Genomic DNA, 18364 nt, shown 5'->3' with positions numbered 1-18364 from the left:
TGTTACTGATGGTAATGAGGCACCTTGTGCTCAAGTTCCTGTCAGTCAAGAGACTTGTGGGCTTACAGGGGCCGGAGAAGAGGAGTGTGTGCTCTCTATAGTACCAGTCAAGATTAAATCTAAAATGAGTGATAAATATATAGAGACATATGCCTTTTTGGACCCGGGAAGCACGGCAACATTCTGCACGGAAGATCTACAAAGGAAACTGAATGTTAAAGGAAAGCCTACACGGATACTTCTAAGTACCATGAGTCAAGAAAAACCAGGAGAACAGAAACTCATGAGCAGTTTTGTTATATCAGACCTGGAAGTGTGTGGGTTGGAAGATTCCAAGTTCGTTGACTTACCCAAGGTGTTCACTCACACTAGTATACCTGTGAGTAGTGGAAACATACCCAAGCAGTCAGACATCCAGAAGTGGCCTTATCTACATGAAGTGAGGCTACCAGAGATAGAGGCTAATGTAGACCTGCTTATAGGAGCCAACTGTGCAAAAGCAATGGAGCCATGGCGTGTCATTAATGGACAAAATGGAGGTCCTTATGCAGTGAAGACCACCATTGGTTGGGTTGTGAATGGACCCATAAGAAAAGAACTAAATGACTCAGAAAACAAAGAACCACATTTCTCAGTGAGCCGAATCTCCTTAGTAGAAGTTGAGAAGCTACTGGTCCAACAGTATAACATCGATTTTTCAGAATGTAATTATGATGACAAAGAGGAAATGTCACAAGAAGACAAACAGTTTCTACGAGCAGTAGAAAAGACAACGACCTTCGAAAATGGACACTATAACATTGGATTGCCACTTAAGAATGAGAATCTTCAAATGCCAAACAACCATTGTGTTGCGGAGCAGCGGATAGCATGTTTGTTCAGGAAGTTTAAGAAGAATCCTCAGTTTTTTGAAGATTATAAGTGCTTCATGGAAAACATCATCACCAGGGGCTATGCAGTTCCAGTGCCAGACCACCAGTTGAGCCGTGACGACAACAGAGTGTTCTATATACCACACCATGGGGTGTATCACCCGAAGAAGAGAAAGTTACGGGTCGTGTTCGACTGTACGGCTTCATACCAGGATATGTCTCTAAACAAGGAGTTACTGCAGGGACCGGATCTGACTAACACACTGGTGGGTGTTCTTTTAAGATTCCGTGAAGAGCCAGTAGCGCTGATGGCAGACATTGAATCAATGTTTTACCAAGTCAATGTACCAGAAAGGGATGCTGATCTTCTTCATTTTCTCTGGTGGCCAGATGGCAAGCTGGATGAGCCCATGAAGGAATATAGGATGATGGTGCACCTCTTTGGAGCTACTTCCTCACTAAGTGTCGCCTCATATGCGCTAAGAAGAACGGCAGAAGATCACAAGGAAGAAGCATCTCCAGAAGCTGTTCAGACAGTCCTGTGCAACTTCTACGTAGATGACTGTCTTAAAAGTGTAGCTACAGAAGAGGCTGCAGTGAAATTAGTCAGTGATCTTTGTGCTCTGTGTACCAGTGGAGGGTTTACATCAGGGGTGCCCAATCCCAGTCCTCGAGAGCTACCGTCCTGCAGCTTTTAGATGCATCCTTGTTCCCACACACCTGAATCAAATGAATGGCTTGTTATCAGGCCTTTGCCAAACATGATGGCATGCTGAAGAGATCAAACCATTTGATTCAGCTGTGTTGGAGTAGGGATGCATCTAAAAGCTGCAGGATAGTAGCTCTCGAGGACCGGGATTGGGCACCCCTGGTTTACATTAACAAAATGGACAAGTAACAGTAGGAAAGTGTTGATGTCAATTCCTGAAGAACACAGAGCCAACGAGGTGAAAGATCTGGATCTTAGGCATGACACTTTGCCAGTTGAGAGAACTCTAGGTGTACAGTGGAACACAGAAACAGATAACTTCACTTACACTATAAGGTTGCAAGACAAGCCAATGACACGAAGAGGCATTTTGTCAGTCATTAATTCAATTTATGACCCTCTTGGCTTTCTAGCACCAGTCATCTTGCCTGCAAAGCTTTTGTTGAAAGATCTCTGTAAAGAGCAGCATGGTTGGGACAAGGAGATCAATGAAAAGCATGCAAAAATTTGGAAAAAATGGAAAGAAGACATTGTACTCCTCTCCAACTTCCATGTGAGTAGATGCCTAAAGCCTACAGGTTTCGGATGCACTGTTGTTGCGCAGTTGCACCATTTTTCCGATGCTTCAGATTACGCATATGGAACTGTCTCTTACCTGTTGATGGAAAATAGACAAGGCAAGAGACATTGTGCCTTTCTCATTGGGAAATCCAGAGTTTCTCCGCTCAAGCAAGTCACAATTCCTAGGCTTGAGCTGACTGCAGCAGTGATTTCAGTGAGGATGGACAGATTACTGCGACAAGAACTTCAAGTTCCTCTGCAACAATCAGTCTTTTGGACGGACAGCACAACTGTGCTTAGATACATTGATAGCGAAACATCTCGCTTCAAAACATTTGTTGCAAATAGAGTTTCACTGATTCGAGAAGCAACCAAGCCATCGCAATGGAAGTATGTGACATCGGCAGAAAATCCTGCAGATCAAGCAAGCAGAGGCTTAAAAGCAAAAGATCTGTTGGAAGGAGGTTCATGGATTCACGGGCCGAACTATCTTCTAGATGAAAACGAATGGCCAGAACAGCCAGTGAGAAAGAAGGAAAACCTTCAAAATGATCCAGAAGTCAAGACTTCAGCAACGGTTAATAATACTGACAGTTGAGGAAGGCATGGAACCAATGAAACGTGTGATAGACTACTATTCGGACTGGAATAAACTGAAAAGAGCAGTAGCCTGGATAGTGAAGCTAAGGAAGGTGCTGTGGATGTTAAAAGAAGAAAGAAAACAGTACTCAAAAATAGTCCAGAAAAACGAAAATGATCCTGAAAAGCAAAAGTTAAAGTTGCAAGGGCACATGAGGACATTTAAATCTGCAATGGGACAGAAAGCGCTTGCTTTGGAGGATCTTGAGGCTGCCGAATCAGTAATTGTTCGTTTCAGCCAGAAACAACATCATGGAGAGGAGATCAAAATCCTACAGAAGGGAGGACAGCTCAGTTGTAGCAGCCAGCTGTTCAAATTAGACCCAGTTCTTCGGGATGGGATGCTGAGAGTTGGCGGCAGACTCAATAAATCAGGCTTGCCAGAAAATGCTAAACAACCAGCAATTCTTTCTAAACACAGCAAAATCTCTGAAATCATTTTGAGAGACATCCATCAACGAACTGGTCACTGCGGTCGCAATTATGTGCTGGCGCAATTGCGATGCAGATATTGGATTCCTCAAGCCAATTCGGCAATTAGAAAGATAATCAACAAATGTCAAACTTGCCGTAGGATTTCTGGAAGGGTTGGTGAGCAGAAGATGGCAGACTTACCTGAAGACCGTCTTCTACCAGACAAACCTCCGTTTACAAACACTGGTGTCGACTACTTTGGCCCATTTGATGTCAAGCGGGGCCGGGGTACTGTCAAAAGATATGGTGTCATGTTTACCTGCCTCACTCTCAGAGCTGTGCATATTGAAGTTGCAGACAGTCTTGACGCAGACTCCTGTATCAACGCGATTCGACGTTTCATCTGCAGAAGAGGTCAAGTTACCATCATGAGGTCAGATAACGGCACAAACTTTGTGGCAGCGGAAAGGGAGTTGAGGGAAGCCATTCAAAGACTGGATAACGACAAAATAGAAAGAGTCCTACAACCAAAAGGTATAAAGTGGATTTTTAACAGCCCGGCTGCTTCACATCAAGGTGGAGTTTGGGAGAGACAAATTCGAACAGTGCGTCGAATTCTCAGCGCTCTCTTGAAGGAACAAGTGCCAAATGAAGATTGTCTTCATACAATAATGTGTGAGATTGAAAGCATCATTAATGGCAGACCTCTCACAAGCGTCTCAGAAGACATAAATGACGTTGAAGCTTTAACGCCGAGCCATCTGTTGCTGCTTAAGTCACAGCCCCTCATGCCTCCAGGTGTCTTCAACAAAAATGATGCATACACCAGAAAAAGATGGAGACAGGTTCAATATCTAGCAGATTTGTTTTGGACCAGATGGACTCGTGAATATCTTCCACTTCTGCAGGAGCGCCAGAAGTGGCTGAAACCAAGAAGAAACTTCGTGGTCGGAGATCTTGTGCTGCTGGTGGACAGTTCTTCTCCACGCAACTCCTGGCTCATGGGGAGAGTGGTTGAGACGCTGCCAGACTCAAGTGGAACAGTCCGAAGATTGAAAGTAAAAACTAAAAGCAACATCCTGGAAAGACCTGTTAACAAGTTGTGTCTTCTGGAGGAGGCTTCATCCGAGCGATGAAGAGAAAGAATGTTTGTTCATGGACATTACAATTAGGTTGGCTCTTAATGATTAATGTGTAAGTTAGTAATTGTTTAGTTCTCTCGCCTAACCAATTAGGGGCCGGATGATGTAAGAGCCAATTAAAGGTTAATTTTATTGGTACTGGTAAAATGATTAGAGGACAAATATATATGTTTGATGTTAAGAGTATAATTCTAGTTGATTTTAAAATACTGTTTGTTAAATGTATAGAATAGAGAAGTGCAACATTCTAAAGCGCTTTTTAGTATTTTGGGCTTCCGGCGCACTGTAGTTACGTAGTTGAGGAGTTGGATAAGCTGGAAGCGACACAGTTTTTTGACCGAGTCTTGCCATGTAAACTAAAAGTGTCAATAAACATATTGTTTGCAAGAAGGATACTTGGACTTGCTCGCGTTTCAATGCATGTTGCCGGACTGACTCCTAACGGCGGTACAGAAGAGTGAAATAGGGACGGAGTGCCGCCGCTACAACTGGGAAGGAGAAACTCCCTTTAAACAGGAGAGCCAGAGATTAATAACAAGAGTGATTCAGTGCAGAGAGGTCTATTAACACATAGTGACTGAAGAAGAAACACCCAGTGCATCATGGGAATCCCCCAGCAGCCTACACCTATTGCAGCATAACTAAGGGAGGATCCAGGGTAACCTGGTCCAGCCCTAACTACATGCTTTAGCAAAAAGGAAAGTTTGAAGCCTAATCTTGAAAGTAGAGATAGTGTCTGTCTCCTGAATCCAAACTGGAAGCTGGTTCCACAGAAGAGGGGCCTGAAAACTGAAGGCTCTGCCTCCCATTCTACTTTTAAATACTCTAGGAACAACAAGTAGGCCTGCAGAGCGAGAGTGAAGTGCTCTAATAGGGTGATATGGTTCTACAAGGTCATTAAGATAAGATGGGGCCTGATTAAGGGAAGCATGTATAATGTAAACAGAATTGGTCATAGCACTGAACCCTGTGGAACTCCATAATTAACCTCAGTGTGTGAAGAGGACTCTCCATTTACATGCACAAACTGGAGTCTATTAGATAGATATGATACAAACCACTGCAGCACAGTACCTGTAATACCTACAGCATGTTCTAATCGCTCTAATAGGATATTATGGTCGACAGTATCGAACGCTGCACTGAGGTCTAGCAGGACAAGCACAGAGATGAGTCCACTGTCAGAGGCCATAAGAAGATCATTTATAACCTTCACTAAAGCTGTTTCTGTGCTGTGATGAGCTCTGAAACCTGACTGAAACTCTTCAAATAAGCCATTCCTCTGCAGATGATCTGTTGGCTGTTTGACAACTACTCTTTCAAGGATGTTTGATATAAATGAAGGTTGGAGATTGGCCTATAATTAGCTAAGACTGCTGGGTCTAGAGATGCTTTTTGAGTAAAGGTTTAACTACAGCCAGCTTTCTGGGTATGAGAACCATGCCTGAACTATGTGGGACCCGATGTCTCTAATATTATGCTACAAGGATTTTCTTGAGTGTTCAAACTACATATTATCACTGGGACCGCAGGTATTGTATTGTTTCGATGGATCTGAGCTTTTGTTCTGTGTTTGGTTTTTGATTTGTTTCTTTGTTTTTTGTTTTGTCTTTTAGTGCCATGAACTGTACACCATATTATATTATGTAATTATGGGTTGTTTGTGAAAATGAAAACTAATAAAAATATTGTTAAAAAAAAATACAGCCAGCTTGAAGGCCTGTGGTACATAGCCAATTATTAGAGATAGGACTTCTTTGAGCAGTCTTGCATAGTATTGTTTGTAGGTATGCTGCGTGTATTTATTTACTCCTGCCCTGCCGTCTACTTTGCTACTGTACAGTGTGAATTTCACATATCTGGGAATAATAAAGACTATCTTATTGTATCAATCATCAGCTGTTGTTGTAATTATTTTATTGATATTGTTTCAGTGAGTCTCTTATGATGGCTGAGTGAAAATACTTCCCCCTGCTGGTTAAAGTCAAGTACTAGACACGAATAAAGACAGTTTTATTCTGATTAATTCTAAAATGATTCTTTTTCAACTCATATTTAAACTCTGAGAAACCCTGATATCAGCATTATTAGTCATTATTCATCATCACTAAGACATGATTGATACTTCTGATTCATCTGATCTGTTTCTTTTTTTAATTTCACCTTAATTTTACTGACCTCTTAACTTGCTGACTTTCATATTGAATAGATAACTAATGGGTTATAGGTTTTTGTGAAGGTGTTCTATTATTGTGTTTCCTGGAAATAAAAATAAACAACTGGCAGTCTGATTGGAAAGCTCTTTTTTTATTGATCATTTCAGTTTGCTGTGTCTGTGCTTCATACCATGGATAGTCAATAACTGATCAGATTTGATTGGCATTTGTTTTATCAGGTCAGCAGATTATTTACTTGCCGCTTCCACCATTCTTGCTCCTCTGGTCTCCATAATGATACAAGTAATGGAAGTTGGCTCGCATGTGCTGGGTTTCCATGGAAACCATCACTCTGCTCCTGTCTACAGATGTGTTAAAACCATGATGGCGAAACATCCCGCTCTGCAGCATTAGCTCCAAAATCTGACGGGATGTCGCTGCAAAGCAAGTCTGGAACACAGAGACGTTTAAATAACCTCAAAACAACAGTCGCCTCAAGGTGCTTTATATTGTAAGGTCGACCCTACAATAATAGACACAGAGAAAAACCCAACAATCATATGACCCCCTATGAGCAAGCACTTTGGTGACAGTGGGAAGGAAAAAAACCTCAGGCAGAACCAGGCTCAGGGAGGGGCGGGGCCATCTGCTGTGATTGGTTGGGGTGAGAGAAGGAAGACAGGATAAAGACATGCTGTGGAAGAGAGACAGAGCAGGGAGTGCAATGCAGAGAGGTCTATTAACACATAGTGACTGAAGAAGAAACACCCAGTGCATCATGGGAATCCCCCAGCAGCCTCCGTCTATTGCAGCATAACTAAGGGAGGATTCAGGGTCACCTGGTCCAGCCCTAACTATATGCTTTAGCAAAAAGGAAAGTTTGAAGCCTAATCTTGAAAGTAGAGATAGTGTCTGTCTCCTGAATCCAAACTGGAAGCTGGTTCCACAGAAGAGGGGCCTGAAAACTGAAGGCTCTGCCTCCCATTCTACTTAAATCAGACGGCTCGATCATGACTTTAGCATCTTCAGTGTATCAATGATTTCATTTTAGATTTTATTCACATTGCCTTCTCATCAGTTACCAAAAACATACCATAATTTTTCCAGGTGAACATTTAAAATGTATTATATAGGGGCTTTATTTCTTTCTGTCTCTGTCTGTTAAACTCAGTATATTTCAGGTTAGATTCTTGGTGTGAAAGTGTAAATAATGTAAGTAGAAGCATATCTAACTGTATCTGCAGCTCACCACGTTAGATAAAAGAAAAACAAAAAAATCAATCAAAATTTATTTATATAGCACATTTTAAAGACCGAAGTACACCAAAGTGCTTTCCAGTAAAATCATGATACAGATTTAAAAAAATCACAATATAAAATATAAATTACAGATATAAATAAAATAAATAAAATATAAAATAATTACATAATCTAAATGCAAAGCCAGATGTAAATTACCCTAGTTAGCCTTGAATGCCAGGTTAAACAAATACGTTTTTAGATGTGATTTAAAAGACTGAATGGAATCTGATACGCGAATATGAAGAGGAAGAATATTCCATAACCTGGGTGCGGCAACGGCAAAGGCACGGCCTCCTCTGGTCTTCAGCCGAGACCTAGGTTGCACTAAGAGCAGTTGGCCCGATGATCTTAGTGCCCTCTGAGGGCTATACAGACAGAGGAGATCAGCTAGGTAGTCAGGTGCCATATTGTTTAGGATTTTATAAGTAAACAATAAAATTTTAAAATCAATTCGATATTTAATAGGAAGGTTGCCGGAGGTTTCTTCCTGTTAAAAGGGAGTTTTTCCTTCCCACTGTCGCCAGAGTGCTTGCTCATAGGGGCTCATATGATTGTTGGGTTTTTCTCTGTATCTACTGTACAATATAAAGCACCTTGAGACGACTTTTGTTGTGATTTGGCACTGTATAAATAAAACTGAATTGAATTGAATCAAGTTTTAGCGTTATTTTGAAACGAGTATTGTTTATACAGAGTTTGTAATTGCAGAAAAATACTCCATCCGTTTTGGGCAAGTCATTTTTGAGGAGGAAGCTCAGAAAACCCTTTGGTGCTCAACAGGTAAAGAGATGATTCCTTTGAAACTGATCAGTCTCGTTAGTGGGTTTGAATGGAAAGGCTCTGCCTGAAATGGAACAGCATACATTTATCCATCCTTTTGCCACTGACTGTCTATATTTTAAAGCACGGACATGCGATATTGCAAACACAACATGTTTTCACATAAGTTAGATCCAACTTCAGTTCAAAGCAGATTATTACAGCTTCAGTGATTTAAGCTGACAATCCCAGCGCTCCTGTCTGGCTCTCTGAAGGTCCTGACAGCAGCAATCCCACCACAGTTTCTCCAAACTTCCACACTACTCACTGTTTTATTTTGTTAGGTCACGGTCTCCTGTTTAAGGTCAGGTCTTTCCCTGATTACACTCACACATAATTACTGTCCTTTTACATTTCCTGAAGGAAACATTGGATTATAATCTCCTCCTGCACTTTGTATTTGGCTTTAAGGAATCTTCTATAGAACATCTAAAGTCTGTGTCTTTAGATCTTCTATAGAACATCTAAAGTCTGTGTCTTTACCTGAGGAACATCGACAGGTTCCAGAGGAAGAAGTGCTGTTAATCAGCTGATTAAAGTACCTGCTGATGTCATTAGATGTAAATCTGTTGATCTGTTGGGTGGTCATGTCACTTACGACTGAGCATACCACAGACGAGTTTTTCCTCTTTTTCCTCTTCTGTCTGATTTAAAAACTTTGCAGGAGAGTCTCAGTGTCCAGGTCAGAGTTTACAGGGGTCAGAGGTCACACACCTCAGAAGCTGACAAGTGTGAGCAGTCTGAATGAAGACAAGTGGCACACTGATTCTGAGTGTACTTTATTTTGAAAGTTTAACATACGGGAAATTGAAAAGAGCATGATCAGCAGACTCACATCTCAATAAAAAAAGAAAAACTAAAACAATAAATAACTGATCAGTATTTCACTATAAAATAAAAAAAAAGGTTCACATTTTACACAGTCAATAACATCATCATCAATGGGTGGGCTAATAGGAGGGGCTGGGTTGTTACTGCCTGTGGTGGGGCTAATATTGGCAGGGCGATAGGGGGCAGGGCTACTCCTGCAGCTACAATTTGTATTTACATGCAGTCGACTTGTCTGTTTAAATGTCACTTTAGAGACCACGCCCACAGTGATTTCACAATAACCGTGGTGACCACAACATAGTCGATCATTCAGCTGATCAATAAAGTCCTCACATGAAGAGTTTGAAGAACAAAGTTCAAATATCAGAAATACATCTTCATCTTTTCCACAAACACAAGTCAGCGTTCAGTTATACATCAGAAATGTTTGGAACGGTGAATCATTTCTTACTACAATCATCTCCTCTGATTTATTAACTGATTGGTTTCTCCTTGATCTCCGATTTGTTTGTGATTGGGTTCTAATTGGTCTCTGACTGGGTTTTCATTGATGTGACTGGTTTCACATGGATCTCAGATGGTTTCTAATTGATCTGACTGGGTTGCATTGGCTCTCCAAATGGTTCTGGATCTGACTGGCTACTCATGGATCTGTGATCCGATTTCCCATTGATCTCTGATTGGTTTCTCATGGATCTTATTAGGTTCTGAGGTTTTTGTCTCTCAAAAAAAAAAAGAAGAAGAAGAAAGCAGTCTTCCAGCTGACTGGTTGGTTGAGATCCTGAAAAACAACACTGTTCAATGAAAAATTGTTACCAGACCTCCTCTGAGCTCTTACATCACTTCCTGTGGAGAGACGTCTTCACTGGTCGAGTAACTCGCTAGACTAGCCGACTATTCTGCACAAAGCCTATAGGACAGACAGAGAGGGAGAGTGGAGAGAGAGAGAGACAGGTGGACAGGCAGGCAGATACGTTAGAACAGACAGAGTGAGACAGACTGCTGCTGAGAACGTCAGCTAACCCTAACACCACCATTTTATAGCAATAGTAATTAAAGCTGCAAGCAGCGATGGGAGGGCCCTCGCACCCCGCCCCGCTGAGCCATGCTGAAAACCTCCTATACCCACCAGGTGAAAACAGAGAATCCGACATAACCATATGTCACACTGTATATAGCATGCGTGGGAAACACAGACTAAACTTTCACCCAGATTGGATGATGGTTCTATCCTACTGCGTATTTCCTGTTCCCAGTAGCCGAAACTCTAAATATAGCTGACAAATAGCATATCACTGTGTTCAAGCCTAGACTATCATCATGCCTGTGAAGGTTGGGAGAAACTGGAAAACGTATCCTGGAGTTACAGCAGCGTTGTGCTTTGTGGTGAATGATAAAAACCCGGTGTGCTGCCATGACTGCAGCACTTCACAACAACTAAAAAGCTTCACAGTTTAACATCACCAGATCTTTTGATTCCACTCACCAAAGATCCCGTTGATCTGATCAGGGCCCTAGAAGGAGTTTGTTAAAGTACGAGGCCTGAAAATGGCAAACTTCCTGTTGGATTTAGAGTTGTATATATAGATGTTGCACATGAGGCTGCCAAATTTCAGACTCATACATTAAACATAGTGCAGAGACTGCGTGTTTGAAATTTTGCAGGGGGCGCTGCGGAGCCATTTTCCAACAAGTGTTTAGAGCTACAGACCTGGAAAGCGGACTCACATGGACGTGTGTGCCAAATATCACGAGTGTTCAAGCTTTCCAAGGCCCTCAAAAGCTGCTTCCTGTTTCATAGTGAATCGCGATGGCACCAGATCGCTCGGCTCAATGAAACTCACAATTTTCACAGTGAAACATCTTGAAACATGTCTGTAAGTGATAGCAAGTCTGTGCTTCATGGCGAAACACAAAAATTCACCATGCCGCCAGGGTCATGCCCACTGATGAAAGCTCACAGTTTTCAATGTATCCCAAGATCAACTCCTTAACCCAAAGTGCAGAACATGCAGTTTCCTGTTCCCTGTAGATGGCACTGTGACCAGTTTCAAATATGGCAGCTGAAATATGTTCATTTCAACAAACGAAATAGGCCCAGGTCTGTAGTTTAGACTGACCAAATATTAAGGTGAACCGATAAAATCCCCAGGAGGAGTTGGCAAAAGTGCCAGGAAATTGCCAAAATGGCATCTTCAATTCAAAGTTCCTGTTGGGTTTGGGTTTAATTGGCCCGCAGACTTCTTCGATCATCTCAACATGTTACACGTGTGTACCAAATTTCATTCATGCAGCTCAAACCATGTGCTGGTAGTACTATCCAAGGTGAGCCATTCCCGACTCTCTGTATGTCAAACCAATGAACCATGAACATTTTCGCCAGACCTGACGAACATGCAGAATTTCATTTGTTCTTGAGGAAAGACGTGAAATAATAATAAAGGGAGCAGACACTCGGGCCCTGACAGGAGGTGAACTGAAGTTCCTCTGCTGTTTTTATTCGTCTGAAAATAATCATGTTGATTTAAAAAACAGATTACAGTTTGAACTAAGTTTTTTTTTTTTCAGATCATCGATCAAGTGAGAAAATAATCAGCACATGAACCAATAAAGGTGAACTCTGGCAAGTTTATCAACGATAACATGAACATAAAACGCGAAACATAAAAAACGACAAACAGAACGCACTGAATGAATTGTGTAAACTTCAGCTGACTTCTGGTTTAAGGCATCATCTCAATTCATTAATTACTGTTTCAGCCCAACCCTGGATATCAATATAGTAGACGTATAGCACGATAACATCCTCGCCAGTGCTAACTGGCTAACAGTCCTCTCTGATTGGACGTATCACAAAGATCTGTTTACTCGTTAACAGAGAAGCTGCTGGATTCGAACAGAAAAAGGCAAAACATCTCATCCCCTTTTAAATGAGGTAACTATGACAACTGTGCCGGCGTTTGAGCGCAGTCTTCTCAAAGCCACAACAACCCCACAGTCCTCCCTGGAAAAGCTGCAGTCTGATGATCGCTTTCAGTCTGGCTGAATGAGAAAACGACAGTTCGGCCTCCAGCTGCGTCCACACTCGACGCAATTCGCTCATTGTGAATTACAGACACTTCGGGGCCCCGGGTGACTCCTTAGTCACTTAGTATCAATCAGTCGTGTTCTTCACTCACACTGGTAGTCACTTTATTTCCTGACTGGGAGGTAGGAAAAGTTTATCTTGGGTTTAACTCAAGATTCCAGTCGCTTATTTTGCCTGTAGTCGCTTGAAGTCGTGGAACGTCATTTGCTTTCTGCAGCCTCTGTTTGCCACGCCACTGCGATCGCTTCTAGTGTGGACGTAGTCTAAGCTAAAGGTGTTGTTAAGAGATCCGCTTTCAGATTATTTGTCACGGCAGTAATAACGTAATATAGACAAACTTTAATAATTCATTCTCACTGACATGCCTCCCTGAGCATCCTCAGGAAATCAACTATTGCAGCAGCTGCCAAGGCTATGCTAAAAGCTAAGGCCTGAGGTTATGGTATGCTAGCAGCTAACTTAGCAGAGAGTTGCAAACTTTAATCCTTAAACATGTCATCGTCTGGAATATTAAAACCGAAGTAACCAAACATTTGAAAAAGTCAACGTAAAAACTGAAATCTACAAATGACACTAATCCAGATTACCGATCCTTTTGTTTTTCTCCGTTTCAGACATTACTGTTCAGACTAAATATCTTTCCAAGTTAGCATTAAATTAGCATTACACAAAGAAAACTGATCATCATCGGTGTCTGATGTGAGCCTCAGAGACACACCTGCCCTGGAGTTGTACAGGTGTGTCACACAGCTCAAGTTTGGCACACAGACAGGCAAAGCACAGCAAGGCAGGCTGCTGTTACCATAGGAACTAGCACGGTGACATTCATGAGTCAAAGGTCTGAGGTCATGTGACCCGACCTGGTGTCAGGTGAGGTAATTTAAAGGTCATTGAGAGGTCATATGTAGGTCATGGCACCTTTGGCGCTGCTGTCCAGGAAGACTTTGATGTAAGAGGTTGGCACATATCCCTCCTCCTCCAGGTTCCTGCGCACTCGGGTCCAGCCGTCACCCTTGTCTTCTTCCACCACAGAAAGTAGCTCCCCCTCCAGCATCGACAGAGTGCCCTCATTCTGACCTGAGGATGATCAACAACATGCTGATACCACAGAGAAACAGAAGTGTTTCACCTGGACCACACCAGAGTGGCTCGCCAATCTCACAACCAATCAGAATGGATCATTGCTTGAAAATTAGATCTGCAAAATACACTTTGACTCTAACGTGGAAATCTGAGTCTATCTGAGGAGATTCATCTATCAACGAAGCTTGTTACAGGGAGATAAATGAACTTTTCTGGAGTTTTGGCGCTGGGCTGTTGGATTTCGGTGATTTATATGAAAACATGTTAACTATGTATTAATTGCATTGCATGTATAACTTGTGTGTATCTGGCTGAGGACGAAGCATGGGCTTTATCCTCAGCCCATTTACCTGTCTGCAGGTGTTTCTGCTGCTCAGTGTTTGTTGCTTCTCTCCCAGCCTGCTTCAGCTGCAACTTTCTTTGTTCTAAGAGGTTTCTAACATCCCAAAGGACTGATTGGGTTTATAGTTTGTGACATTTATGAGATTTTACATGTCATTGTAAAGTGGAACGGCTGATGTTTAAATACCTTGAAATGGGTACAGAGACTTGCAGGTTCCAATACTTGGCAATGGTTCCTCATCGTCGAAGTCATCATCAAACTCTGAACTACGAGACTTAAAGTGAAGCTCAGCGCTGTGATCCTCAGTGTAACTGCCATCGGGACTGAGGAGCGTCAGGCAGAGACACAGAGAGGTGAGGAGAGAGACAGGTATGAAAAAAGGAAATCCCAGTAATGATGTCATTAATGGTCAATCATCGTCAGAAACTACCTCTCTCTGCTGGCTGGGCTGCGGTTGTCCAGCTGTTTGAGGCTGGTGCTGCCTGGTGTAGTTGCCTGGGAATTTAACCCACAGCCTCCGCTCTGTCTCCTGGTGCTGTGATCAGACAGCCTGCTGTCGGCCTCTGACAGCCACACCTGTGCGCACACACAGAAACACAATTTACAAAATGCACACAACATTACTGAAGTGCATTTTGGTGTTTTGCACTCAAGCCACTTTGTAACAGCTTCATTACTTTCCCCACAGTAATCGGGTGGGGCTTCCACAGTTTTGTTGTATATGTACAAGGACAGTTAAGGTCTGTTCTACAAAGCAAACAGACACATTGACACACACTGTGACAGGAAGTTGATCAAACTCAGCCCAGGGTGTGTGCTCAGTACAGAATGGATACGCTTTTCTCTCTTCATTTGTTGTTTCATTTCAAATGAATGAAAGCTCTCCGCCACAGCAATATTTTGATACTCAAGAGTTCAGCTTTGGTTGTTTTCACAGTGATCGACACTATCTGGGAGACTGTCAGTGTGGAAAAAGGAAATCTCTTCAGCAGATGGAAACCAAGTCAGAAGGAGGAAAATCATCTTGAGGAAGGAGGAATCCAGCAAACTGTTATGGAAATATAATTAACAAAGCCTACAGACAACAATGAGCTAACACCTTCTAATAAACACGAGCATGGTTGGGAGAGAGACGCCATGGCGTCCATGCTGACGGCAGTCTCTCTGAGGAGCCAGCCCTGGTTTACATACAGGCAGAAAAAAAGCACTCCACACTGCTTACACCCCTCGACCCTCTCCTCTTACAGGGTCACATAAAGACTCCTCTCAACCAGTCATGGGTTTGAAAAAAGAAGGTGGCTGGAGTCTGTGGTAGCCAGTGCAATCCTCTACACCGTTGCATGCTGGGGGAGCAGGCTGAGGGCCGCAGATGCCAACAGACTCAATAAACTGATTTGTAAGGCCAGTAATGTTTGTGGGGATGGAGCTGGACTCCCTTAAGGTGGTATCAGAGAGGCGAATGTTGTCCAAAATAAAGACAATGTTGGATAATCCGTCCCACCCACTCCATGACATGCTGGTCAGTCACAGGAGCTCGTTCAGTGAGAGACTGAGATTACCCATGATGCACCACTGAACGACACAGGAAATCATTCCTGCCTGTGGCCATCTCCCTGTACAACTCCTCCATCTAACACACTGTATATAGCTACACCGTTTTCGCACACACTCCTCTTCTTCTTCTCATTCAGCTATTTATCAATATGTGATATATATATATATATATATATATATATATATATATACACATATGCATGTATATACATTGTATATATTGTGTCTATTTCTTACTTAGTGTAGTGTCTGTCTTTGTTACTGTTAAGCTGGAGCACTGTAACCAAAATCATTTCCCCTAGGAATCAATAAAGTATTCTGATTCTAATTCTGATTCTTTAAGTTTGTGAAGATCATCAAGGTGGGTTCTTCATCTTCTTCCTCCCAGGTCCCCTTTTGGGTTGCTTCTTCTTCAAATATTGATCATCATATGATGTGAAATAGAGTGCTGACGTCACAAGGACCAACCTACAGGACTAAGCCTAGAGCAAGTGGAACAATGTTTTGGATTCACTGTTGACGGCGTGTTTTATTCTTTTTTCAAACCATCAGTCTTCTCTTCCCAAAATCAGTAACATCCCCAAAGAGTGTCCCATCATCACTGATTTGATAAAGGCCCAGCTGGAATGTTTTAGAGCTTCCTTTACAAATCTGTGTTCCTTTGCTTTCCCTCCTCCGGTGCGACTCCCCTTGTCGGACATGATGGCCTGTGTGGCGGGGCGTGGTCTCATCCTGGGGGCTGGCACGGGTGCTGGAGCTGCCTGGACGTCAGCCACTCCCACGCGGTCGAGGGTGGTTGCTGTGGGTGGTGGCGGTGGCCAGGACCCATGCACGAGACGCTGCCACCAGCTCCCTCCATGTGGCCGCCATTTCAGCCACCATTTGGCCCAGCTCCTCCGCCCGGTACCGCGTCTGCCAAGCCCCCATCCCAGGTTCTAGCACCACTGTGAAATATTCACAGTTTCACGCTCTTCAGCATCTTCAGTAATACCGGCCGAAGCGTTCCCGTCACACACACTAACAACAACAGACCGACAGGACCCAGTTCAGACTTTAAGCCGGCGAGGCGTGATTGCTCAGGTGCGTCCCCCTCCCTTGCTGCTGCCCGTCACAGCCTGATTTTGGAAAGAGGTATTTCGCACTGGAGAAGGCCCCTGAAACCCACATCCTGATTTGCTCTGCTTCAGGTTGTGTTACTTTTGTAATGCTTATTGCTGTTTCTGTTGCTGTCGTGGCAAAACTGAGCCTTTTAACTAGCACATCCTCCTCTGGCTTAGTGAGCTTCCTATCGATAGGTTCTTCACCCACTAATCCAATTTCTAAGTCATAAAATAATGTGTGTACGTGCTATGTGTTTACAGAGACCTGGTTCCTCCTCAGCTCCTCCTCCAGCCTTTGCAGGTTCTGCTTCACTTCATCCAGTCGAGGCTCCAAACTGCTGGCATCGCCCATCTGAGGACTTCGTTCATAAACCTCCCTCATCTTCAACAAAGCGTCCCTGAAATGACACAGAACCATTAACACACATGCACACACACACACAGAGTCCCCCACCAGGACCAACACCCGTCTCACTAATGAGACAGCACTTTGGATCAGCTCCAGACCCAGTTCTTCCTTTGAGCTAGCTCCACCTCTGGCGCCACTAAAAACATGAAACTCTGCTGAGGTTCGCTGATCCAGGGAACAGGTTCAGTTGAAACTGTGATATCAAACTCCAAAGAGAGCGTTAACTTACCATCAGTTACCATTGTAACAGACTCTGTGAACTTGACCTGCTCACTGAATCGGATCCACCCAATCATAGGCTGCCATGAACCAGATCAGAGTCCAGTTAAAGATTGGGACAGATACAAAACATAACAGGATCATGGATTCACATGGGATCGGGCTGGATCCAGTTCAGCTCTGGTCATTTCCAGGTCATCCTGTCCAGCTCAGTTCTGTTTCTGGTCACAGCGGATTATTTCGATCTGTGTTCCTGATTTAAACGTCTGACACTGAAGCAGCAAAAGTGTGAGCACTAGAAAGTTTGCTCTACAAAACCTGCGCTGGCAAACAGTAGAGGGGCTGTAATCAATTTCAGATCACATTAATGATTAATTGCACTACTGAACAATTAAAAACTATCTCTTAGGTTTATCTTAGATCTCAGGTTTAAATATCTATCCTTTAAATTAAGGGAGGAGACTACGGAGCGCACACATTCCCAGACCTCTGATGTTGAACTTCTACAACTGTGCCATCAGCAGCGTCCTGACGCATGGATTTCTAGTGTGGTTCCCCAGCTGCACCAAGGCCGACCAGCAAGCACTCCAGCGGGTGGTGAAAGAAGCTGGCAGAATTATTGGAACAAGTCTGCCAGAGATCAGTAATATCTTCCCCACTCGCTGTCTGAGGAGGGTGCACAGTATCCTGCGGGACCAACATCACCCTGCACGCCACCTTTTCCACCTGCTGCCCTCAGGGAGAAGGTACAGGTCTATACAGGCCAGAACATCCAGACTGGCCAACAGCCTGTATCCACAGGCTGTGAGGCTCCTGAATTCTGCCCCCCTCCCCTCTCTGCCCCCCTCTCACGGACAATAACCATATCCAACTTCTTAAATAGCACTGAACTGGTTTGCATTGGTGCATTATATCTTTATTCTCTCTCCCCCCTCTTTCTTAAATAGACAACCATCATATCTCACAGTACAATAATATTGAACGGGTTGCATTGTTGCATTTTGTCATGTTTCTCAGGTCTTTGTCTGAATGTCCTATGAACATTACCTGTCTTGTTCTCGTGTTGTTGCTAAGGATTGTCTCATTGCACTGAAGCCACACTGGGTTAAATATTTACACTTGG

General features: G+C 43.1%; 1 protein-coding gene across 5 annotated transcripts in view; it reads right to left on the bottom strand.

The window, feature by feature from the left end:
* Positions 1-9364: 9364 nt before the first annotated feature.
* fnbp1a (formin binding protein 1a) overlaps positions 9365-18364 on the bottom strand; it is a 52301-nt gene continuing 43301 nt past the window's right edge. For all 5 annotated transcript variants that reach the window (XM_080893791.1, XM_080893792.1, XM_080893793.1 and 2 more), the window contains 5 exons: positions 16879-17011; positions 14390-14535; positions 14146-14282; positions 13452-13610; positions 9365-10355 (listed from right to left, as the gene is read on the bottom strand). In XM_080893791.1, coding sequence (XP_080749917.1) covers positions 10327-10355; positions 13452-13610; positions 14146-14282; positions 14390-14535; positions 16879-17011 — 604 coding nt within the window. In that variant the 3' untranslated portion in view covers positions 9365-10326. The remainder of the gene's footprint in view (positions 10356-13451; positions 13611-14145; positions 14283-14389; positions 14536-16878; positions 17012-18364) is intronic.

This window comes from Rhamphochromis sp. 'chilingali', assembly GCF_963969265.1.
Source record: "Rhamphochromis sp. 'chilingali' genome assembly, chromosome: 10".
NCBI classification, from domain to species: domain Eukaryota; kingdom Metazoa; phylum Chordata; class Actinopteri; order Cichliformes; family Cichlidae; genus Rhamphochromis; species Rhamphochromis sp. 'chilingali'.
Note: the sequence above shows the minus strand (reverse complement) of the source record. Positions and strands in the feature narration are given on the sequence as shown.